Raw genomic sequence first — 24707 nt, 5'->3', positions numbered from 1 at the left:
TCAGAATCAGCACACCGAAAAAAAAAAAGAAAAAGAAAAAGAAAAAAAAGTTAAAAAGCAGGTTTTATACCATTATATCCATCAAAAGAACATCCAGAGAAATTAATTAATATCCAATTACACCCAGAACGAACAGGAACAGGAACCGGAAACAAGCCACTTCTTGGCGATCAATACAACTGAAGCACACTCCTCGCAAAGGAATGGTAACTATTGTTGGGCTTGCTCTTCCCCGACCCCCTCCGGCTACCCCTCATCGGGGTTAAATAAAACCTCAGCATCCCGCTGTCGGCGTTCCCCGGCGAATACCTCGCGCTCCGGTTCCTCTCCAACACGAACTCATCCCTCTTCTTCCCGATCCCATTGGTCTCCAGACCATTCCTCCTCGTGCCCCCAAGCCCATGAGCATTGCCGTAGTGGACCGAACCCCTCGAGCTCGCGCTGCTGTTGCTCCTCGCAAACCTCCCGCTTGCGTGGCACCCGTTTGCCTGCAGCTCCGGCCAGGTCTCTGAATGAAGCGATCTGTCGACCACGCTGCCGTTTCCTGCCGCTGGCTCTCCGCCGGTGTATGAACCCCAGATGCCTCAGGCCTTTGCTCCACCTCCTCGACTTCTTCCTCGGAGGAGCCTTCTGAGCCGGAACCTCTCTAAAAGCCGACCCGAAGCTCTCCGAGTAGTCATCCCTCAAGGAGCTCGAGCTCCAGTCTCTGAAGAGGTCGGCGCCGGCGTCCCAGGCGGGACCTTCGCATTCGGGACCGGCATCGTCGTCTCGCCTCATCTCCACGCTGGGGTCTCTTCACGGAGCCTCGATCTGTCGAGACTCCGCCTTCGGCTTCTGGATGAGGAATCGGAGTAGTAGTCCTTGGTCTGCGCTGACCACCGGCGGAGCCCCAGATCCTCCTCACCGGGATCTCGCCGTCGGTTTCTCTGGACACAGGGCTCGGGGCGTCTCCTCCACCCCGAGAGCATCGGCCGGGCGGCCGGAGAGCCGCGGACAACGGCCGGCCGCCCGCGATCAAGTAGCGCGTTCCCAGCGAAGCCCGAGGCTCAGTCGAACGATGTACCTCGGGTCTTGTCTCGAACGAAGATCCGACCGGCCGGTCCGCGAGAAACCTCGGCCCAAGATCCACGACCGCCGCCGAAAGCGTCCACGGCGATCTTCGTGACTGCAGTCTTCCGGAACCTTCTGGAGAGTCGGCGCCGCTCTTTCGCTGCCTTTCGGTTGCTTTTTCATCTTCTTCAGCTTCTGCTTCCTTCGCCATTTCTGAAGCTTCTTGCTGGAAGACCGAAGCGGCGAGCCAGAAGCTGCCGTGGATCGAGATGCTTTGGCGGAGGGTTTCTTAGGACTTGCGACTCGAGATCTATGTGGTCTTCAATCGGCCTCTCCTCGAGTACGATCTCGCCGGACGCCTGGGCCGTCACGAAGGAATCTCGACGGTTCGCGGCCCCATTCTCCGACGACCTCGATCTCCCGGCCGCTCCGGCGGCGGCTGAGAGCGGCGGCGGCGGAGGAGGCAGGATGAGGCGGATCGGCGCCAGTGGGCACCCAATGCCGCGACCCCCTCGCCCTGCGTGAAGACGCCCAGAGGTGTTCCGCCCCCTGAGCGCTCGCAGGACGCCCCCCTGCGGCTGAGGCTCGAAGGAGCGGAGAGCGGGGGCCGGAGAAGGAGAACGACCGCATCGCCGTCCGAGTTGGGCTGATGGGAGCCGGAGTGAGAGGTAGGGGAGACAGGGGTGACGTTAGCTGGGCATTGAAGCAAGATGGACTTGAGGGAGGAGGAGATGGTGCGGGAAGTGCAGTTGCGGGAGTGCGTGGAGGTGGCTTCCAGGCCCTGGAGGCTGTTCGCGCGAGTCTAGGAGTGCAGAGGCAGAACCCCGTGAAGCTCTCGTCCGGGTGGCGGTCGCACGTCACGAGAGGCGGGGAGCCGGCGGCTGGGCGGCTCCATCACCAGAGCAGCCATTTGGCCCTCCCTAGCTAGCTCAGTCTCCGCTCCTGCTTAATTTTGATTTTGGCTCTTCTGTGTGTAAATTACGTTCGTCACGGCTGCGTCTTCTGACCCTGATCCGCCCATGCTTCGCTCGCGTCGTCACGCTGGTCTCTACAGTGAGCGAGCGTGCAGAAGCAGTTTTGTTTTCGAAGGCGCTTTCTGCAGGATTAACATATTTGTTCCATGAGAAAAGAAGGGAAGAAGAGGGGGGAGACGGAGGCGGCCCTCTCCCCTCTTTAAAAGGGCGATGCAAATATATAATATCATAAAGTATTGTAATTGTTGACAAAAGCTAAAGTTGATAATCACGCCATCACTGTTCCTGCTCTCCCTCTCTCTCTCTGTCTCTCTCTCTCTCTCCCCCCGTCTACTTTTTCTTTTTCGCTTTTTTTGTTTTTTTTTTGTTTTCCCCAGCTTTCCTTTTTGTTTGCATTTCCTTCCCCTTTTATGCAAGTCTGAAGCTTGAGGGCTGACGCTCTCGCTCCTTGCGCTTCTAGGTTTTCTCGTGCAAATTTCTTTGGCTCCCCCTCCTACTAGCTTTTCTAGTTTTTGGACGTGTCAGATTCGTTGGCGGGGCACTCATCCAAATTGCAACGATGACGCCAAATTAGGGGATTGGGCTCGAGTTTGCGCGTCCGCCCTCCCCGGACTTTGGGCTTCCTTGTTTGTCTGTAGTTTGTTCTGGCTTCGCCAATACGAGACCCACACGTGGCGCGATATGCTTTTGTTTCTACCAAGGCTTTTTAATAAAACGTTTTTTTGTTTGGGGGGGTGGGGGGGGTGGGGATAAATAAGGTTCCACATACTTTAAAATTTCAAAAAAGTATAAAACAGTATTAATTTCTTTTTGTTAATTACGTAGGAAATATTGACAAGACGAAACAGACCAACAAGGGAGCAGTGGGGGGGAAATATATATATACCAATCGAGGAAATCACAGTGCGTGCTCGGTTCACTGGAGACGGTGGACAGCGATAATGAATGAATGAATGGAAGGAAGGAAGGATTGTGCAATTTAATGTGTGGAAAAAGCTTGCAGCATCACGAGAGTCCCATGAACTCAACCTGCTCCTGTTATTATTAAGTTATTATATAGTAATAATAATAATTGCGGTGGATTCGGGATTTCTGCTGGAATTAAATACGGAAGCAATCACGAACGAACGCTCAAATCCTCCAACGCCACTTCTCTCGGTGACTGCAGTGCCGTGCGTAGCATGATAATTTTGACGATACAGTACGGAGGGTGCTCGCTTGAGATCGCAGCGTTAGCTGACTTAAAAAGGGGACAACATTAATTAAGTTGAACCAGGAGACATGGAGAACCTCTCTTTATTTATTGGAAATTTATCAAGGTTTTGCAGTCTCAAGCGCATCACCAACATTTTTGTCACTGCATGCGACAAGGTATACTATAGGGTCATGTTCCGGTAATATTCCCAGCTTAATTTCTCGCTGCTACCCGTATTTATTAATTCATTTGCGCTAGCAACCATTATGCTCTATACAAGATAGCATTGCAAATTAGTAGTTTATTTCCATCAGAATCCCTACTTTCTTTTGTTGGGCCATGCGTTGATAGTGCCCAAGGAGAATTTTGGTGAGGGGCGCCTGGCGCAGATGCTCTGCTGCTGGTTGTCTCGCTAGCTTCGTCCCTTTCATTTAATTAAATAAACAAAAAAATAAACAAATAATTGTCTTACCCACATGAATGAAGATATAAAGGAGAGAGATCTTAATTGCCTGCGCATAGGCCAGGACCTTCAAAGTGTCTTCATATTTTGTTCACTGGAATTTCTTATTACTTCATGAAGATCCGATGGTCAGAGCATGATTTGTTTAGTCTTCCCTTTCTCGTGTTCGTGATTTCTTTAGTAATGCATGACAGTATTTATTCCTTTGTTTTCATCCTCCTCAACTGCAAATTCTTTTTTTTTAATTCTATTGCTCTGCTCAGGCCTTGTGTTGAAGTGTGATATGAGAAAGTAGAAACATAACAAAAAGGTAAAAAAAATAACAACTCTATAAAGATGGCATAGCAAAATCCTGATGCGAAACTTGCCCGGTACTACAAATGATTTGCCTAATTAAACTAGTTTTGTCACGAAAAAATAATTTACCAGATGTGCGAAAACCGCATGGATACATAACTTTAGGAGCTACGAACGCAAAGTTGCAGAAATCAAGCTTTAATCATATATAATAGCTAGCATCACTGCAGCAAATCATTCCGATGTGCTTTCCTTCTAAAATGGAATTTTACTGGAATTGAACCTAAGCTTTTGTTTTGACAGAAAGAAATTACAACTTTCACAAGAGCGTGATGAATGAGAGATGCAAAGTTCGATCGCGACCCCAAAGAATTCAAAGACGTGCATCGGGATTCTGACCCTTTCCTAAAGTTGGTCCTAATAAATGGCCCCCCTCCAATCCTATCAATCTAATAATAATAGTATTACTCAAAAATAATAAAACCCCAATAATTTACCATCTTGACAAATATTTTCCCCTGTTCCCTTAATAAAGCCTTTGAAGCTCTCCATATTAGCAAATAAGTAATGTGACTACTCTTCACTTTCAGATTGGAGTTTGGAAATGATAGTTCAGTTTGATCCATGAGAACAAACCTCTAATAAGTCTCTCATTGATCCGAGCCACCCTTCGTTTCTTCTGTGTTAGCATAAAAGAAATTTTGATTCATGCCAAAAGAAGGAGAAATATATAACATGTAAAATTCCGTTTTTAACTTCCCTGAAAAAGACTGACTGAAACATTTTACCCATCTCTCTCTCTCTCTTTTTCTATCGGTGCTAAATATTTGATTGATGAAAGAGCCCTGGGGTCATCAGAAATTAACATTTTATTGATGCTTTATCTGAGAAAGACAAAAGACAGACATGTAAGCATGAAGATAGGGGCCACAAAAAGACAGGGGAAAAAGAAAAGAAAAGAAAAAGAAAGCAGTAGCTCATGATTACAATACCATGTGGCCCTATTTGAGCCCTCTCTTGAACCTGATGAAGCAAGCATTCTTCATTTTTTGGCAAGCAGTGTCAATACAAAGTCTTGTTGGTTTCACAATTTCAAAGAAGAAAGCAAAGAAATCAGATAGGAAGTTCACACTCAGATTATCCCACTGGGAGGAAGCAGAAGATAACAAGCATCTTTACACGGATCTCAAGGGGATATTTAAGTTGGAAAAAAGCGATTAGTTTAAAGCTTTAGCTTCAGTTAAATAATGGGCTATGCATATAAAAAATAAAACCAGTCACATAATCAGCGTATGCGCAGTGTAAAACACGAGACAGAATTGGTACATGCATTCACATGATCATTGCGAATGTAATTCAAGATCAGTGCATACATCACAACTTGTTGCCGGGTATTCACATATGTATTCTGCTTTTATGTCACATTGGTAATGGCTATTTAAGGATGAACACTTGCTCTACATTGCATTGCATTTGGTATAGTTTGATGTACAGTTAACTGATATCAAGTTGCGCGTGCATTGGTTACGTGTATTACTACAACAATGAGATGCACGCACAGACACACACACACACACATAATATACACTCATAAACATACTGGTTGGATATTCAATGGGATTCGAAATCACCTTGTATCAATGCTAACCATATACTTATAGACCCTAAACAACTTTATCAACTTAAAAGAGCCCCTAAATCCTAAACAACTGTATCTTTTCATAACAACACATCCCACTGCAGGGGAATCCCAATGAAGGGAAGGAATGCATCATTTGGCGTGTTATTAGAGGGAGACAAAGCATGGAAGCACACAAGAAAATAGGGACAGCTCCTAAACAAATCATGCTAAGAGATTAATATTCCTGCAAGATCTTTGGCATGATTCAGGACCCAGGACCATGCCTCGGGGTTCACAATGGGTCCAAGACCACATACAACACAAGGGAATATTATTGTGCTCGTATTAATAAAGTTTGGATGGGATTGCATGGGAATCATCACACAACACTCTCTGCTATTCAAAGATCAAAAGCGAGAAATTGCTCCTGCTCCTGCTCCTGCTTCCATTTGCTTTTTCTTCCCCTTTATTATTAACTGGTAATAAAGTGAGATGAGTTAAATCCTGCTGATCACAAAGTAGGTAAAAAAAAGTATGAGAAAAGAGAGAAGCTATTCACACACACACACACACACGCTAAGGAGTAGAGAGTAGAGACTAGTAGAGAGCCATCTCCTCTTTACTCCCCTCAATCACTGGTTCTATCCTTTGATCATGGCTTTATATACAGGCATAATTACCACCTTTCTCTAAAGTTTCTAAACGTATGCCTTTCCGTGGGATTAAAGACCTAAACAAATGAAAGCATTCCTATAAGACACACATGTACAAAGTACAAAACAACGTCATACGGGTACCAACTCCATACTGTTTAATGCAGAGATGGGTTACAAATATTTGGTACAAGAATAAAGAAACTATCCATACTGTTTCATGGAATCATGCTATACAGGTGATCAATAGTTCAATCAAGCTCATGGTTAAGATACTCAGTACAACTCTCGTTCATGGCTCAGATTAAGTCACAGGCGTAGCACGAATAGTATAATCACAGCAAGTCTAAATGCGGGCAGGCGTTCATGATCAGATGACAACTTGACAAAAGAGCTAAGCTATAAGCAAGAGAGCCAACAATAGATATCGAGCCAACTGAATCGGCTAAATTACATTTCTAAGGGTCTGTTTGGCAAATGAATAAAACCAGTTTTAGTTTAAACACCTTTGGTTCGAGTGTTTAGCCCTGGTTTGGCAAATGATAAAGTTGGACTAAACCTGCTTTTTTTTAACCCATTTTTTCCTACTATCGGGTCAGAAATAAACCAAGATCCCCTGATGTGAACAAAAACCACATAAATCTGGCCTTATAAGATATAGTGGGTAGGGAAAAAGAAAGGCTATGTACACATAGAAACTAGTTTAGCCATAAATAAACCAAACTAGATTCGACTTAAAACTAGTCTGTATAGAAACTTGTTTAGCCTAATCAAGGCTATGCGTAACTGGCTCAAAACTAAACCGGCTTAGTTTCTAAGTTGTCAAACACACCCTAAATAATGGCAAGAAACTTAGGTTGCGAGTATAATGTCATCAATAAGTAGACTTAGAATCCAGATGACACAAAAGGGGTCAGCACGAGGATTAGAGTCATATATGAACGAGATATATAGATTACCTAAAAAGGTTTAGGAAAAAGCTTGAAATTTTAGGGTAATCATAGAGATTTTTGGTATTAAATTGGTGAAGCCAAATGGAGTACAAATTGTGGTTTTAAAAAAAGATACTAATGCCTAAGTAAATACATATTCCATGCAAAAATATACGTCAAGCTAAACAGGAAAAAAGGTGGAGAGAAATTAAAAATCAGGTCAATATATACAGTAAAATAAATCAAACGGAATTGCTATAAAAAATCACCAAATCATCATCTTAAGCCTTTTGCCACCCAAACATGGAGTTTCTACAGGCATAACTCTATACAGAAAGCATCCATAGCGATTTTGATAATATGTTAAGAGCGGATATCACCTGAAGCCAAGCCTCTTGACAGGAGACTTTGAAGCGAGAAGAACCAGGAGAGTACGTAGCGGCAGAGTAAGAAATCTACCTACTATGTATCGAGCTCTTGCAACCACGAGTGACTCATTCAAGAGTGATTCAATGTTCAGAAGGATACTAGAGGAAGAACAAAAGTTCTCCTGTATTTGACAAGAGCCAAGAAGAACATTCTAAAGCTAGGAATAAATTGAAGGAGCAATTCCTTTTCTTTCTCCAGTGATTCTTCCACAAGTTGCTATATATTTGGAAAGAGCCTAGAGGAAAAAAATGATAATTCTCCTATATTTTGTTAGAACTAGAGGTGAATATAAGTTTTACTGTTCTGCTAGGAATAAATTGAGCAATTCCTTCTCTTTCTTCAGTGGTTCTTCCACGACTTGCTATATATTTTGAAAGAGCCTAGAGAAAAAAAATTTGATAAATATCCTATATTTGGAAGAACTAGAGGCAAATATAAGTTTTACTTTAGTTTATGTTCTCACTGTTTCTCTACATCTACCTATTCATATATTATGTATCTATTTCTATAGTTTCAGAACTCTTAAATCTCCTACTATATACACACAAGAATTCTTAAAATTTTCCTTACCTCCAGTATGACCTCATGTTCAATAATGATGGTTCAGCAAAACCGCCCATGCATCATTCTGAACTATAAAATTGGAACATTTTTCGAAAGGGTTATGCATAGTTCTGAAAAGTAAAATTTGAACGATACATGAGGTTATGGCCTATAAACATTTAAAATACAGGTCCTACGCGAGTAATGGGCTTTAGAGAGTGCAAGTTGGAAGTTAATTATTGCTGAAATTTATCACCATTAGCTGTAGAAGATGCATGGTAAGAAAACAAATGGAATAACTAAAACAAACAGATGGCGTAAAATAGAGGTATAACATTTAGCATGAGTACTGCCTAGCAATACTTCTTAAAGAAGGCTCAAGACTACCAGTTGTTTCGGACTAGTTTGTATGCACAGACAGAACTAATTAAGTAAAACAATATAGCGGAAAAAAATTAAAAGAAAGGAAGTTCAGATTTTTCAAAAAATGCATTGGAATATTGAATTTTTATCTGCAGTTGATTAAATTGCTCTATGACATTTACACATGCAACTAATGAAGTAACCTTGAGTATCTTCTAATATAAAATATAAGGGACAATGGACCTTCTTTCCTGTAACATGTAATCTTGTAGAATTGAACTTGTCATCACTACGCAGTATGCACCTATCCTTTCTCGCCAAAAAATGAAATGAAAAATGGAGTCTCAAGATCTTTACAAAAACCTGAAACAGAAAGATACAAACATTTTAGAACATATTACCATTGAGTTAGCGCCAAAAAACATTAGATAATTCTCTATTATCTACAGTATGTGAATTCTTGTTTCTTAAAATCAAGAACTTAAAATTAAAAAAAAAACTCACTCATTAAAGCGTGTCTCCTCCATATCAAGTTGTAAACAGAAAACATGCTAGCGCCAACTCATGCATGTACGTAAATGTTGATAACTTTCCTGTTTCATGTTCTTTTTCAGATGAAGCTGCAGTTGAAGTGGAGGCGATACGAAAAGTTGAAGGAAACTGCTATAAAAGACAACATGCAGGTTCTGTATTCTTCGTGAGCAAGGTTTTACAGTCGATCCTAAAAATGGAAAAATGAACTAAGCTATCAATCTCGTTACCATCCTTTAGAATTTGTATCTTATGACTTGGCCATTTTGTTCATTCCCATCCGAAGCTTTCATCATCACTGTTATCAACTGTCTGGGGTCCCATTCTGGTCCGGATGCTCATCCATCTCAGAAGAAAAACATTGAAGTAAAAACTCACAATATCCTTCCTGCTCTTGGAGGTGAAAAACTCCAAAGCAGGTTCACAGAAGCTCTTACCCTCGGCTAGACGATTCTGCCTCAAAAGCTCATCAAATTTCATCTGTTCCAGTTGTGTCCATGACTTGGAAACTTCTTCCCCCATTTCAGCTAAGCCCAAACTAAAGAAAGCTGGACCCAAGTCAGATTTAAGGTGAAGCCTCTCGATGTTTACATGAAATCTGATACACTCCACAGAACCTGGAGCGGTACAATCACATGAGTATTGCTTTCCTTTACATATCATTTCCTTGCTGATTGGTCGATCATCGCCTTCTATTGGCCAAATCTGGGTGCCAAGCCACCTGGAATTATCTAATTCATCATTTTCATCCGACGAATCTTCCTTATTGGGTGAATTTATCCAGTCAGGTACTTCAGCCTGAAAATCAGGGCCAATGGGAATACGCTTTCTGGGAAGCTCACCATTGCCGAATTTCAGCAATGTTCTTTGAGATCTGCGTACCCCATTATTCATTATACTGCATGAGTCTGGACCATTGTTTGTTGCACTAAAAAACTTACGATTCCTCTGCTTTTGCTGAAACATGCAGGATTCATTTTCATGCATAGTCAAAATCATGGTATGAATGATGAAAGGAGAATATTCTACTAAAAGCATTTGGACTATCACAGAGCAGTGTCTGCTAACAGAAAATGCTAATTAAGACCAAACAGGTAGGAACTAGCTGGGGACTAATAAATACAAGTAAATGGATGCTAAGCATACTTAGGCCTCAAGATCTAGGAATAAAACAATGAATATGCACTTGATTAATATAATCTTAATACAATCTCCTTATCTCCAACTAAATAACCTTGGTGATATCTAAGCAAGAATATAGAGCTATAATGTGTATCTGTAGATCCAAGGACAAGCGCAAAATAATTTTCTCATTACAAAAAAGTGAATAACAAGTTTCTCACACAGTTAGTTGCCAGTGTTATATAGATTAAATTTTTTAATGCACATAGCCAATGTCCTGTGATTTCCTCAGAACTCTAGTTATACGAGTACTGAGAGATATTGATAGATATAGTTAGATATGTGGTATATGGGAATATCGAATGTTTGACAATCCCATCATTATATCAAAGTTGGAATTGTAACACGCAACAAAGTGCTTCAGTATTCTTGGAAAATCACCACTAGTTGGAAATGAGATGGTGGATACAGAAATGGTGCTAATTGTTGAAATTAGAGAAGTGGACACTAAAAAAAATATATTGTTATTATTTCTTTAGTGGTACAAACACACTATACTCTCAAATACAAATACTCTCTCTCTCTCTCTCTCTCTATATATATATATATATATTTCTCTTTCTCTCTCTGCTACTAGGATCTCGTTCGATGCTCTAACCCTTCACCACTCTCCTCTATTTATAGCCTTCAAAAGGGTTGATGGAACAGTGTTTTTGGGTTGGTGGAACATTAATGGTTGGTGAGTTACTGTAGCTAGGTTAGGTGAGGGGTTAGGTGAAGCTGCTAACATTAACTGTAATAGCCCCAGATAAAATAAAATATAATAATAATAATAATAAAGAAATTGTAAGTCGGCGACTTTTTCACCGTCTCACATCACCGCCTCACATCACCGCCTCCCTACAGTATAAAAGAGGGGCAAAGGGGGAAGAGAAAGAAGAAAAAAAAAGAAAAGAAAAGAAGAAGAAGAAGAAGACGACGACATGGAAAAAAAGGAGAAAACAAAGGTTCAGATTTGATATCTGGAAAGTAATGTTTTGAGGAAGTTGTACTCAGTGGAGGTGAGTTCATTTCTCACTAGTATTTTATAATATGAAATTGCATGAGTATTATAATTGATTTATCTTGTGATCGAAAAATAAATAATATATCATTTTTATGTATATAAACTTAAAGGTGATTTGACTTACTTTTGTTGTGGCCTAAGCCGTAATACGATGTTGATTTCGTATAAGATATGAAAAATCAATTTGATTTTATATGAACTATGAAAAGTGAAAATACGATGTTGATTTCGTATAAGATATGAAAAATCAATTTGATTTTATATGAACTATGAAAAGTGAATTTGGTTCTCATGCGATTTCAAATAATTGTAATCAATTTGATTTTATATGAACTATGAAAAGTGAATTTGGTTCTCATGCGATTTCAAATAATTGTGGGAATTGCTTTATTTGAAAGCTTTTGAAGAAAAGAAATATTTTGAATATGCTTTGACAGTTTAATGGATTCAAAGAATTTCTGTGACTTATTATCTGATAAAAATAAAGAAAAGTGAAATCCGTGAAATGTTTTAACTGACACTGTTTTAAAAAACCTCCGCCTAGTCCGCTTAGGCGTACGTCTAGGCTTAGGCGGTACCTAGGCCGCCTAACTAGCGCCTAGCGTCTAGGCGGTATTTAGGATGCCTAACTAGATTTTACGAGCGTTTAGAGAAGCATTGTCTGCTTACATGGATTGCACTTTGTAGGCCTTGATTGTGATTTTATGTGTCGTAGCCTCCACATCCTCCAAACTCCATTAATCTTCAAATATGAACACCTCCATTACCTCTTCCGACCTTCAGCAAAACCTCATCGACCACCACTTAAATGAAGAAAAAAAACACCCAGAAATCGCTTAAGCGCCCGCCTAGGCGACTAAGCACTGGGCGTCAAGTCCGACGCCTAAAAACGCCCAGCGTTTAATGTAACATTGTTAACTGGGATGAAGAGTTTCACCCTCGTACACTTCATTTGAAAATATTTGTAAATTCTGATAAGCACGGTTTTTCTGATTTGACTAGTGATTCTCGATGTTTTCAAACCCTCAAAAAGTCCACTATGAAGTGATTCTGCCTGCCATATGATAAATGCATATTTATTTGGTCTATCTGTATTGGCTCTTCTAAAGTTTGTTCTGGCCCCTCTGTTTTGGCCAGTAACATATGGCATTGTTAAGTGCATTCGATTCCCGGGAATTATTTGTTATCTAATACGTTTTACGCATTCCCATGCTACTAGGCTATAATTCGTAACCTTAGTGTGACATATGAAGTGATTCTTGTATTTCATGAATTACTAGCCGGAAATATAGAGCTAAGTGTTACGCATTGTGAACACAGTAGGAGTCACCTCTAGAGCCTGTAAGAGTCACCTCTAGAGTCCACATCACCTGACAGCAATAGATTTGTGATTTTGAGATTTGAGCGTGAATTCGAAGAATACGATTCATAGAGATTTAAGGTTCTGACAATTGAATGTGAAATTAAGAAAATAATAGTCATCTGGTTTTGTATCCAATTTAGAAATTTCTTTTCTTGTTAATGTTTACCTTGATTCGAAAGGGTCTGATTTTAATAAAACATTGCAGTATATTCAGTTACACATAAGAAAGAAAATATAACTGTTATATTCTTTCTTGTAGATGATAATATTATGATATTTGGATCGTATTTTGCTATTTTTGAATTTTGGGGGCAAAACTTATAATTCGTTATTTTTGAGAATTATTCTTATTACTATTTTGTTAGTTATCTAGGAACTCTAGTGGGAAATATTCTCACTGAACTCTAGCTCACCCCGTTGTTTTTAAAAAAAATCAGATCCGCTGTAGCTTCATACTAGCCGAATTTTTTATTAGGGTTTTTGGCTGAGAGGCGTTATATGGAGAGCCTCTCCTTTTTTATGTTACATACAGTCAACAATGTGCTTGAAGTAGTAAAATCCTTTTAACGGTGAGCTTGTGGATTGTAAGTATCAATTATATACATATATATAGTTGCTCTGAACTTCTATCATCAGCAGGTTTATAAATGTTTTGAGATAAACTATGTGATATGAAGTGCTAGGCTTGACTCATGCATAAGACTTGTCTTGTGTATGGATCGCTGCTGTCACGTACCCTGTATTTATAAATTTTTCGCTGCAGTTTCGGGGCGTGATACTAAGATGGTATCAGAGCCTAGGTTGTAGGTCGATTGAATTTGGAAAATGATTTAGTGATAAGTGAGAATGTTAGATTGCGAAGATATAAATGATGTCTAATGCCCTATTTGGCAAATAATCAAGAATAATATGATATATTAAATGATTAAGTGGTTTTGGAATATATATATATATATATATGTGTGTGTGTGTGTGTGTGTTAATTTCGAGGCATAGTGTTTGAAATTATTGGACGATATGATTTTTTTATTTTCCTCTTTAGTTTTGATGTCATGGAATGTGAGGGAGATAGTATGGATAATATTATGTTAGTGAGAATAAGTTGTTATGGATAAGTTATTTAGTTGGATACTCTAATAATTTTAATTATCTTATTTGTTAGTCTATTGATGATTGATGTGATTGAACTACTACGTAAAAGGTTTTATTTTGGTGATAACAAAGATGGATGATTACACCAATTCTATGCATTAATGAATCCAATATTTAGATTTATCATGGAGTAATTTACAGTATTTTCACTAGTTCTGTATAGGATTTTCCAATAGTTAGGAAGCTTGGGGATCACTTGAATTATTCCTGGATTTTGAATAGTTCTAACATGGATGTATATGCCTCCATGTCTCTTGAATTTATAGTGTAAATACTAAGAGTCCGTTGGGATTAGAAGATGTATTTCTGCAATCTAGATAGACTCTCTAAATGTGATGCCTCCTTATAAGTGGACCCTATGAACTAGAGTTAGGCGTTAGTGCAATGTGTTTGGTTTCCATGAAATGAGTTCCTATGAAAAACTTTGTTAAAACTTTAAATCTATGTCATTCATATTAGTGGAATTCAGTGTCTTGATTCATGCTACTTAGACTAATATTTCCAATGAAAAAAAAGGTAAGTGGAGTTATCAAGATTCAAAAGATTGATCAAATATACAAGACTCATTATCATGATTATTAAATTAAGGCATATGATGATGTTTTAGTATTGATAATGGACATGTACATGTGCAAAATAAAGTAGGAGATTATCAGTACAAAGAAATACATGATATCAAGTGTGAATGAACTGGAATTATAAGAGATATATGATTCCACCTTTTTATAAATTAATTAAGGGAAGAGAATTGGATAAAGTTATTGAATTATATAATTCAGAAGAGTTAGAAATTATTAAAATGAATTAGTGGATCAATGATTTTTTTAAGGGTTAAGTTTAGAAGTGATTGTTCAAATGATTTGACCTTGAACTAATATTTGATCTCTAATTAGTTGTTGTTAGTAGTAAGTGGTGGCTATTGACATAATAGAGATTCACCTGGAAGTCGAGCGCAATCTGATATAAATAAGTAATTAAGGATGGAAATCAAGTTTCTTATGTTTTTTTATTAAAAATCTGGTGAAAATAATATAATCATCCAGTTGGTATAAATTGTGCCTATTGTATGTTAGTGAACATGAAAATGAATCATCCTTCACCAATGGTCCAGCTTAATAGCTATCCAAGGCGAATGATGACTTGAAGTAGATCTCTTATAAAGTATTTTTTTTGTGGATTGAACAAAAAAGAGAGAGTATACTAGTATTTTGAGGATTACGAGCATGATGTAAGTTTGTACATGACAAGAATAATCGATGGAGAGTTATTAGAGTTTTTCTATTGTATTGGATGGACAATAGTTAACCTTTAAATATACTTCTATTTTGTATCATGCGAAGATGATGTTTAGAATTCAAAAGTATCTGAATTCTTTTGACTAAAGTCATGAATTTCGAGAATCCCGAAGGGTTACATTAGCCTTAAATCATACCGATTATGAAAAACATGTATGCTTGGATAACTTAGCTTCTATGGAAAAAAAAAGATTATTGTTGTTAGGATTATCAGAAGTATCTCCAGATCGAGTATACCTTCATATAGGAAGATTGAGTTTTAGCTAGTTTGGTGTCAGAACGAGTTTGCTGTATAGATTCTGTATCACATCGTATCAAGCAAATAAAAGGAAAACAAAGTAAAATTGTAAAAGTATCTGGATGAATGTTTCATCAGTTCTAGGATGTCACAGTGGGATAAATATACTATAGATGCTTAAAAAAGGGAGATCCAAAGTTTTCCAAGATTGATTTTTTTCAATTACAATCAATTGAGATGAAGATGGAGGATGTTTCTTAGAGTGTTTTATACAAGTTATGTTCATTCCAAATTTCTAGTATTACTACTTTAGCTCTCAAATGCATTTGCTAATTTTATGGACCTTATGAATAAGGTGTTTAAACCCTTCTTGGATCGGTTTGTTGTGATATTTATTGATAATATTCTGATTTACTCAGGAAGAACATGAAGAGCACCTGAGATATGTACTGCAAACATTAAAGAGAGAAAAATTATATGTGAAATTAAAAAAATATATATATGAGTTTTGGTTACTGGTTAGATAAAATAACATTCCTTGGACATGTAATCTCTAAGGAAGAGATTTCTGTAGACCCTGAAAAGATAAAAGCTATAATTAATTGGGACAGACCAACTAACGTGATGTAGATCCTTAGTTTCCTTGGTATGACTAGCTACTATAGAAAATTTGTAGAAGGATTTTCTCGTATTGTCTCACATCCGACTTGTCTTACCCAGAAAGGGGTTAAATTCATTTGGTCAGATGAATGTGAGAAAAACTTTCAAGAGTTAAAGCGGGTTAGTGTCTGCCCTAATACTTGAATTACCCTCCGGAGATACAAGCTTTACTATCTATAGTGATGCCTCTAGAAGAGGACTGAGATGTGTTCTTATGCAAAATAAAAAAGTCATAGCTTCAAGGTAATTAAAGTCTTATAAGCAGAACTATCCCACTCATGACCTAGAATTAGCTGCGGTAGTGTTTACTCTTAAAATTTTGGATACATTAATTATATGGTGTACATTGTGAAATATACACTGACCACAAGAGTTTGAAGTATATATTCACTCAAAAGGAGTTAAATTTGAGGCAAAGGAGATGGTTGGACCTTCTAAAACATTATGACATCACCATCCATTATCACCCCAGCAAGGCAAATATTGTTGTTGACGTCTTGAGTCGCAAGAATTCATGTAATCTAGCATATTTAATTACTTTTCAAAGAAAGATATTGGGGGAGTTGGATCGTAATGGAATTAAAATTAGAATTCACCAAATTAGAGTTAAATCAGCAAATCTGGTGATACAACCTTCTTTTATAGATGAAGTTAAAGGAAACCAACAGAAGGATCCTCAACTAGTAAAGATAAAGAAAGATGTGGAAGAAGGTGTTCGAAGAGAATTCAAAATACATGAAGATAGGTCATTGAGGTTTGCAATTGAACTTTGTTCCATTTTCACTTGTGTCATGAATTGTCCGTTTGCACATTTGATGCTAGGTTGTGCCACTGTGTGTCATACCACGTTAGTATTTGTGTTTATTTGATTTTTGTCAGAAAATCTGCAGGTGAAATTGGATCGGGGTCTGGAGATGTTGAGCATCTTCAAGAAACATGAAGCTGATATGTCAATTCTTGATGACTTTGATTTCTACGAGGAAAGGCAGAAAGCCATGCAGGAAAGGAAGTCCAGACAACAGCATGGGCAATCCAACCCTACATTTCCTGTCTTGTCAGCTGCCATTGATGAGCTAAACTACTCGGCACCAAAATCTGGGGAGGTGATGAGTCAAATTTCAAAGACCTTTGCTGAGGTGGTACGGCTGGATGAAGGGAAAACTCCAGATTCAAAGGCAGATAAAGGTAACTCCACCACCACCCTAGCTGCTGCTGCTGCTGCTGCTAAGACCGAGGATTTTAAGGAGGAAGCTACAGCAGAGGTTGCTCAAAATAGTTAAGAGCGTTCAGCCGGAAGCTTTACCATCCTCTCTGTCATGCATCCGTCTGTTTCTTGTTTTATTCATCACAAGTTTGGCCCCTCTGTATTGTCTCTTCTGAAGTTTATTCTGACCCCTCTGCTTTGGTCAGTAACCTATGACAGTGTTAAGTGCATTCGATTCCCGGGAATTATCTGTTATCTGATGCGTTTTAAGCATTCCCATGCTACTGAGCTATAATTCGTAGCCTTAGTGTGACATATGAGATGATTCTTGTGTTTCATGAATTACTAGCCGAAAATGTTAAGCTAAGTGTTATACGGGGCTAAGTGCTATACCTTGTGGACGTAGTGGGAGCCACCTCTAGAGCCTGTAAAAGCTACCTCTAGAGTCCACATCACCTGGTAATAATAGATTTGTGATTTTAAGATTTGAGCGTGAATTCGAAGAATACGATTCATCGAGATTTAAGATTCTGACAATTGACTGTGAAATTAAGAAAATAATAGCCATCTGGTTATGTACCCAATTTAAAAATTTCTTTTCTTGTTAATGTTTACCTTGATTCGAAAGGGTCCGATTTTCATAAAATATTACAGTATATTCAGTTACACATAAGAAAGAAAATATAATTGTTGTATTCTTTCTTGTAGATGACAATATTATGATATTTGGATCGTATTTTGCTAATTTTGAATTTCTGGTGCAAAACTTATAATTCGTTATTTCTAAGAATTATTCTTATTGCTATTTTGTTAGTTATCTAGAAACTCTAGTGGAAAATATTCTCACTGAGCGCTAACTCACCCCGTTATTTAAAAAAAAATCAGATCTGCTGTAGCTTCATGCTAGCCGAACTTTTGGTTAGGGCTTTTGGCTGAGAAGCGTTATATGGAGAGCCTCTCTTTTTTTATGTTATATACAGTCAACAATGTCCTTGAAGTAGTAGAATGCTTATAACGGTGAGCTTGTGGGTTGTAAGTATTGATTATATACATATATATAGTTGCTCTGAACTTCTATCATCAGCAGGTTTATAAATATTTTGAGATAAACTATGTGATATGAAGTGCTAAGCTTGACTCATGCATAAGACTTGTCTTGTGCATGGGTCGCTGTTGTCACGTACCCTATACTTATAAATTTTTCGCTGCAGTTTCGTGGCGTGACATTAACATTCCCCCTCAGTAGTGACTTCTCTATCCATAAGTCCAAGAATTCTAACTTTCTTAATGCTTGGATTTCCTCTCTCACTGTTTGTCTCCATTCTTCACTCTCATATGCTTTTTTAAATGTAAACGGTTCTTTCACGTCTTCTATCACAGCAACATTAGCATACTAAGAATTTGGCTTCCTGAGCCTGGTTGATCTTCAAAGTTGTTCAACTGATTCTTCTTCGATATTCTCTATCTGGCTCGGGCATACTTCTTCTGGTGTTGTCTGACAAACACCAGTCTTTCATGGATTATTCTCCTTTGAGGATGTTGAAGAACTTGGTTCTGTCTTCTTTGACTGCTTCAGTTCTTCTTCTTGACTTGGTTCCCTCAGCTTCTTCTGCAACTGATCCTCTAAATCACTAGGGTCTGGTAGCACAACTTATTTTGGAGTCCACCAAGATAAAGCTTCATCAAACACAACATTCCTTAATGTGTAGCATCGTCCGGTTGTGGGATCATAACATCTCCATCCTTCTCTTTTATTATCATACCCCACAAATATATATCTTACAACCTTTTTATCGAACTTGCTGCGTAAGTGATCAGGCACAAAGACATAACATACACAATCAAAGACTCTGAAATGACTTACGGTTGAGTTGGTATTCCATAACTTCTAAAAAGACAACATGAAATTCAGCTTTGGTTGTGGTAGACGATTGATCATGTGCGCCACAATCTTCATACACTCGGCCTAAAAACATCCTGGCATGTTCCTGGCATGAAGCATGCTTCTACAAATTTCGGCAAGGTGACGATTCTTTCTTTCGGCTACGCCATTTTGCTGTGGAGTATTTGGGCACGTTAGCTGTCGCCGAATCTTGTGCTACTTCAGGTAGTCGTAAAACTCCTTTGATGTGTACTCTCCTCCGTTGTCTGTGCGTAGGTAACAAATCTTCTTGTCGAGTTCTTATTCGACTTCGTCTCGAAATTGCTTGAATTTGGAGAGTGCTTCAGATTTTTCCTTCATAAAATCAACCCAGACATACCTCGAGTAATCATCGATGAAAGTGATCATGTACCGCATCCCACCGATTGATTCTTATTTTACTCGACCAAATACATCTGAGCGTACAAGCTTCAAAGGTTCATTGGCTCTGAACTGTGACTCCTGATACAGTAATTGATGCGTCTTACCGTACTGATAACCTCCACATATGGTCTCTCCTCGAATCTCCAAGTGTGGAAAACCCTTCAACATTGACTTCTCCATCATGATCTTGAGCTTGTGATAGCTCACATGGCTAAGCCGAGCATGCCACAAATCAGCCGTCTCATTTTTCTTAGTCTTACTTATATATATTGATTCCGCTAATATTATATAGATAAATTCTACCTTCCATCCCTCCATGACAGGTTCTGCTGATGGCTTCAAGTTTCGATAGACTTTTACATCTTATGGCCCAAATACTATATAGTTTCCAGAAGCTGTTAATTGGAAAATAGATAAAAGATTCTTTTTCATACCCGGTACATGGTATACATCTTATAGTTGTATCCAATTTGAGTTGTAGCGCGACGTAAATGTAGTCTTTTCGATGTGTGTGATAGATAATCTGGAATTATTCGCTATAATAACTTCTCGGTCACCTTTATACTCCTTTATGTTGATAAGTTTCCCTTTATGTCCCGTCATGTGGTTAGAACAGCCAGAATCAACGATCCAATCTTTATTATAGTTGATTTCTTCTCGATCTGAAACTGTTGTAAATGCGGACTCGGATTCTTCTACAATAGATGTTAGTGTCATACTAACAACCTCGTCTTCGTCGACTAGTACATCTTCAATGATGGCCACGAATGCTTGTGCATCCTATTCATCTTCTTCATCTTGACATCTAAGTGATGTTGCAGCATTGCCCTCTGCAAGTCTTCTCTTGTAGTGATAGTCTCTGGAAAAGTATCATTTCTTTCCACAGTTGTAACAGCTATTATTAGCTCTCCTTGCTCGACGATCACCTTACTTCTCATGTTGTTGTGTTATGTCAATGTATGACCGTTCTAACTGCCTCCTTAAATCAACCTTTCCATCCTCCTCTTTCATCGTGTCTCTTGGTTTGCCTCTCTCCTTGCTGCTGAAGAGTACTTCATCTTTACTTTTTATTAAAACACCGATCATTTGTTTGGCTAGGGTTTTCTGTGTAGCGAGCAAACTCTCCAACTCTAATAATATTGGTTGAGTCGGCCATCCGTGAGTAGCAGTAACGAGCCCGTGGAATTTCGGTCTTAAACCGTGAATGATTATTCTCCTCATCCTTGCATCAGATACTTTAGAATCTGGATCTAATTAAGCAATATCTGAACATAGTGATTTTACTTGCTTGAAGTACTGACTGATTGTCAGATCCTTCTGTTGCAAGGTCATCAATTGATTCTCCAGGAGTTGAAGTTCGAAAAGAGTGTGGCGAACGTATCCCATGCCTCCTTCGGAGTTTTGGCATCTCGCATGTAATCTACGAGATCTTCTTCTACAGTTGTCTTCAGCACATACATAGCCTTGTCGGCTTTGATGTTCCACTTCCTTAGTACTTCGCCAGCCTCCCGAGGTGATGTAGTTTTAGAACCCCTGATGACTTCCCAGAGATCTTGTCCTTATAAATAGGACTTCATACAGGTCTCCCAGTAGCTGTAGTTATTACCATTGAGTTTCTTGAGTGTCGTGGTAGTATTTGCTAGACCTGTCATCGTGGCGTGGTACTGTTTCAGTATCTCCACGCAAGTTTGGTCCCTGACCAACCAACTTCACAGTCCCGGACTGAACACGAACTTCGGCCTTCAAGAATACTGATAGGATCACCGTAGGAGAGAGCAGGTCCCTGACCGCCTTACTTCTATCACGAGCTATAACTTCTATTATTTCATGTAAACAATAAGCGTACTTATAAACAGTAACCGTATTAGTGAATAGTGATCATACTAATGAATAGTATCATACTCAAGAATAGTAATCAGTGTCTACAAAGGGTAAATGATGATCTAATTTATTTTCTGATGTAGAAGATCTACCTTTGGTGGCAGCCACAGAGCATATAATAAACAGATACACGTACCCTAATTCAAGTTCTGATACTAATTGTTGAAATGAGAGAAGTGGTGGACACTAAGAAATATATTGTTATTATTTCTTTAGTGATACAAACACACTATATACTCTGTAATATAAATACTCTCTTTCTCTCTCTCTCTCTCTCTTTCTCTCTCTCTCTCTATCTTTCTCTTTCTCTTTCTGCTACTGGGATCTTTGTTCGATGCTCTAATCCTTCACCACTCTCCTCTATTTATAGCCTTCAAAAGGTTGGTGAAACAGTATTTTTAAGTTGGTGGAACAATAATGGTTGGTGAGTTACTATAGCTAGGTTAGGTGAGGGGTTAGGTGAAACTGCTGACATTAACACTAATAATGTCTGCAGAATGAAAACCTTAAAACCCCGATAATGAGATGAAAGAGACCTAAAATAACACGGACAAAGATTGTGACAAATAAATTCATAAAGAATATAATTGCAATAAGCCAGAATTTTAATTCCAAAATTACAAAAAATGGTAAGAACAATCACTGCTCGAAAAAGAAGGATGCCTACAGTCAGTAAAAGAATTAAGATGGTGATTATACTTACCTAGTTCTCTTCAATTTTATCATTTACGTAATTTTTTCACATTAGCAATAAAATAATTTTTTTTCAAACATAAGTCATTTAGTTACGTCATGCCATGCGGATGAGGCAGAATTTCTGGCTTAGGGATATATTTTTGCCTTGTCAACGAATAAGTTCGTCTCCGTTCGCCCATTTGGTTCTAAAGTAGTCCTAGTGAAAAATAAAGTATCTAACGACAGAAATACGCATCTCAATCTTGTGACCAAATACAATCGAAACTATCAAGCTAATGGATCCAAGCTTGTCATGGAGCCCTGAAATAGAATTTTAAGATCCCAACCAAAAAATAAAAAGAATAATTCTTAAATTTTACCAGATAAGGAAACTCCTTGATGTTAGCTACATCAGTAGCTTTCAGAAACAGTGCCTTCCGAGCATTCAGAATCTTATCTTTCCATTGCCGGTCTTCTTCAGCTCGATCGCTGGGATTAGCAGCAACTCCTCTTAGTAAGCTCAACATCTCCACTAGATCCTCGTCCAATTTCCTCTTCCGGCCACGCGAGGTGTTTCCTCTCTCGCTCAGCACCAGCCTGGACACCAGCGCTTCGATCCTCTTCTTGAGATCTGGACACAAGGGGGACTTGGAATCGGCGCCGAACTTCTCGATCCAACAGCGGAGGAGTCCGGAGCAGTCGAGGGGCTCTGATTCTGGGATCTCGAACCCTAGGAATTTGGCGGGATTCTTCGAGAAACTGACGGAGATGTTATCCAACAGAGCTTGGATCTCCGCCTCGGCCATCGCGCAGCCGACGCAGGAGTTCTTCGGCTGCAGATCGACGGTGAGATCGGATGATAGACTTGTCATTCTCTCCGAGTGCGGTGGTTTGCGTTGGCGCCCTTCTTTTTTTCCTTTTGCCCCTTGGAAATTGAAATCGTGGACTCGCGCGCGCCTATTTTTCATGAAAATTAAGGAGTAGGAAGTTATTAGTGTAGAGCGTTGAATAGAACCCTAAAAAATAAGAGTAATTATAGAAATACCTACTTTACGGCAGATAAAAAAGAATAATAATAGTATAAGGGAGAAACAAATGAGTTAAATTGAAACAAATTAGTTAAATTGATGGGGATATTATTTATGTTCTTTCTAAACAACTATGGGTCATGTGGCATGCGCATTTTTTTCTTATTAAAATTAAATATAAAGATGAGCTTGATGCATGATTGTGTGGATTTTGATCACAATCCGACATTGAAACTAGTTTGTTATGAAAATAATAATTAAATGAATAAATTACTATCCCCTTCATTATATGATGTTTTTTTAATTATACTTCGGTAGTATAATGAGAAAGCAAGGTTAAAAACAAAATAGGCGGGTAATGAAATAAGATATTTCGGTCATTTCTTCTTTCTTGTAACAATCAATTCTCACGTTTTCAATTATGTTATCACTCTTGCTTGCTTGTTTAATTTAAAAAAGAAGTTAATTGAGAAAGTATCCTGTGATCCGTGTCGGGTCGATTAATAGCGTATCTCAAAAAAAAAAAAAACCCTAAGATTATTGTGTTAATCCCTAAATCAACACTAAGTCCAAGATATTCGGTCTTTAATGAACAATATCCACAGAAGTGAATATGACCACCGAATGCTCTCCGTGGGGGTGCATTTCATCGAACAGAACATGACCACAAGCAAAATACATACTTTGTATGAAGGGACCAAAGAAAGACGAAGGTCTGTCAATTTACATGTCGACGACGAACCACGACAACTCATATAATAACTCTTGTTGAAAGATATTTTTACTTGTTCAGAAGATCAGGAGGCAAAAAAAAAAAAAAAACATTAATTGTTCGAACAGCATCAGACATTATAACGACCACAAAATTAAAACTAACTCCGCCGTGGGTTCAAGTCATAGACATCAGTTCGAACAAGGAGAATCCGTCGGCTCATTAAAATTTTTGGTGAATCCAGACCGGATCTAAGATTAAGAACTTCTCCGAGCCACTGGAAATCATGTGCGTATACAAACGGAACCCCTCATAGTTTCACCAAAAAGTAATTATTAATAATTAATTAGAATCATAAATTCTATCAATTATGAAGTCGTAACCAAATAGCGACGGTATCGCGGTAGATGACAGGCGTTAATTAAACCCGAATACCTAAAGGGGTTTTCTCATCAGTAACCTAGTGAGGGAAGCCCATTCCTATCAGAAATTTATTTAGGGTTAAAAAAGAATAGTTAAAATGAAAACCTATATATATATATAAAAAAAAGAATAGTTAAGTATTGAAAAAAAGTTTTGGGGTGGGCGTAGGGGGGAATACTCACAGTGAGCGGTAGAGAGAGGAGAAATATTGACAGCCTCGAATTTATTTTGGTGGATGGCCAATGTTTCTCGGGAGAGAGAGTATTATATAATCTCCGTACCCAAATTCAATAAATAGGAAGATAAGAAAACTCAAATTAGGTCTGTAGGCCCACATAAAAGTTTCTACAAAATGAGGGTTTATTTATATCAAAAAGGAATATATTCTATTGGTACATGCTTCATGAGATTGTTATTGCTATTAATTATGTTATAATTGACAGCTGGTATTTTTCTTATGGTGCAGCGAGAAAAAGGATTACAAGAGGAGACTTGTATAGTACAGTGTACCTGGACAATATAATTGGGGGTT

The 24707-nt window shown here is 38.7% G+C and overlaps 3 protein-coding genes across 8 annotated transcripts; 1 reads left to right on the top strand and 2 right to left on the bottom strand.

The window, feature by feature from the left end:
• On the bottom strand, window positions 51–4531 carry LOC109849774 (UPF0503 protein At3g09070, chloroplastic-like). Its single transcript, XM_020419648.1, is given in 6 exon segments — window positions 51–583; window positions 779–926; window positions 1183–1278; window positions 1280–1309; window positions 1311–1567; window positions 4477–4531. Coding segments are annotated over 6 exon segments (999 nt in total). The 3' UTR covers window positions 51–170.
• Window positions 4353–24437, bottom strand: LOC109848656. Of its 6 annotated transcripts, none has more exons than XM_020418275.1 (5): window positions 24358–24437; window positions 22393–22969; window positions 9025–10008; window positions 8764–8883; window positions 4353–4863 (listed from the first exon to the last, which is right to left on the bottom strand). In XM_020418275.1, the coding sequence occupies exons 2-3, from the start codon at window positions 22882–22884 to the stop codon at window positions 9322–9324; spliced, it is 1179 nt and encodes a 392-aa protein (XP_020273864.1). In that variant the 5' UTR covers window positions 22885–22969; window positions 24358–24437; the 3' UTR covers window positions 4353–4863; window positions 8764–8883; window positions 9025–9321. The 6 variants fall into 6 exon arrangements, with proteins under 6 accessions (XP_020273864.1, XP_020273865.1, XP_020273863.1 ...); XM_020418276.1 differs by lacking the exon at window positions 4353–4863 and adding an exon at window positions 5262–6104; XM_020418274.1 differs by lacking the exon at window positions 4353–4863 and adding an exon at window positions 5262–6076.
• On the top strand, window positions 16830–17320 carry LOC109848657. The gene has a single exon (XM_020418280.1). It carries the CDS (start codon window positions 16862–16864, stop codon window positions 17225–17227), a length of 366 nt encoding a protein of 121 aa, XP_020273869.1. The 5' UTR covers window positions 16830–16861; the 3' UTR covers window positions 17228–17320.

Source organism: Asparagus officinalis, chromosome 7, assembly GCF_001876935.1.
Source record: "Asparagus officinalis chromosome 7, Aspof.V1, whole genome shotgun sequence".
NCBI classification, from domain to species: Eukaryota; Viridiplantae; Streptophyta; class Magnoliopsida; order Asparagales; family Asparagaceae; genus Asparagus; species Asparagus officinalis.
This window is presented reverse-complemented; position numbering and strand designations above follow the sequence as displayed.

Coding starts and splice junctions, on each gene's coding strand:
- LOC109848657 (XM_020418280.1), top strand. CDS start 16,862: ATGTTGAGCATCTTCAAGAAACATGAAGCTGATATGTCAATTCTTGAT.
- LOC109848656 (XM_020418275.1), bottom strand. CDS start 22,884: ATGACAAGTCTATCATCCGATCTCACCGTCGATCTGCAGCCGAAGAAC. Junction 10,009..22,392: donor TCAAGGAGTTTCCTTATCTG/GTAAAATTTAAG, acceptor TGCATGTTTCAG/CAAAAGCAGAGGAATCGTAA.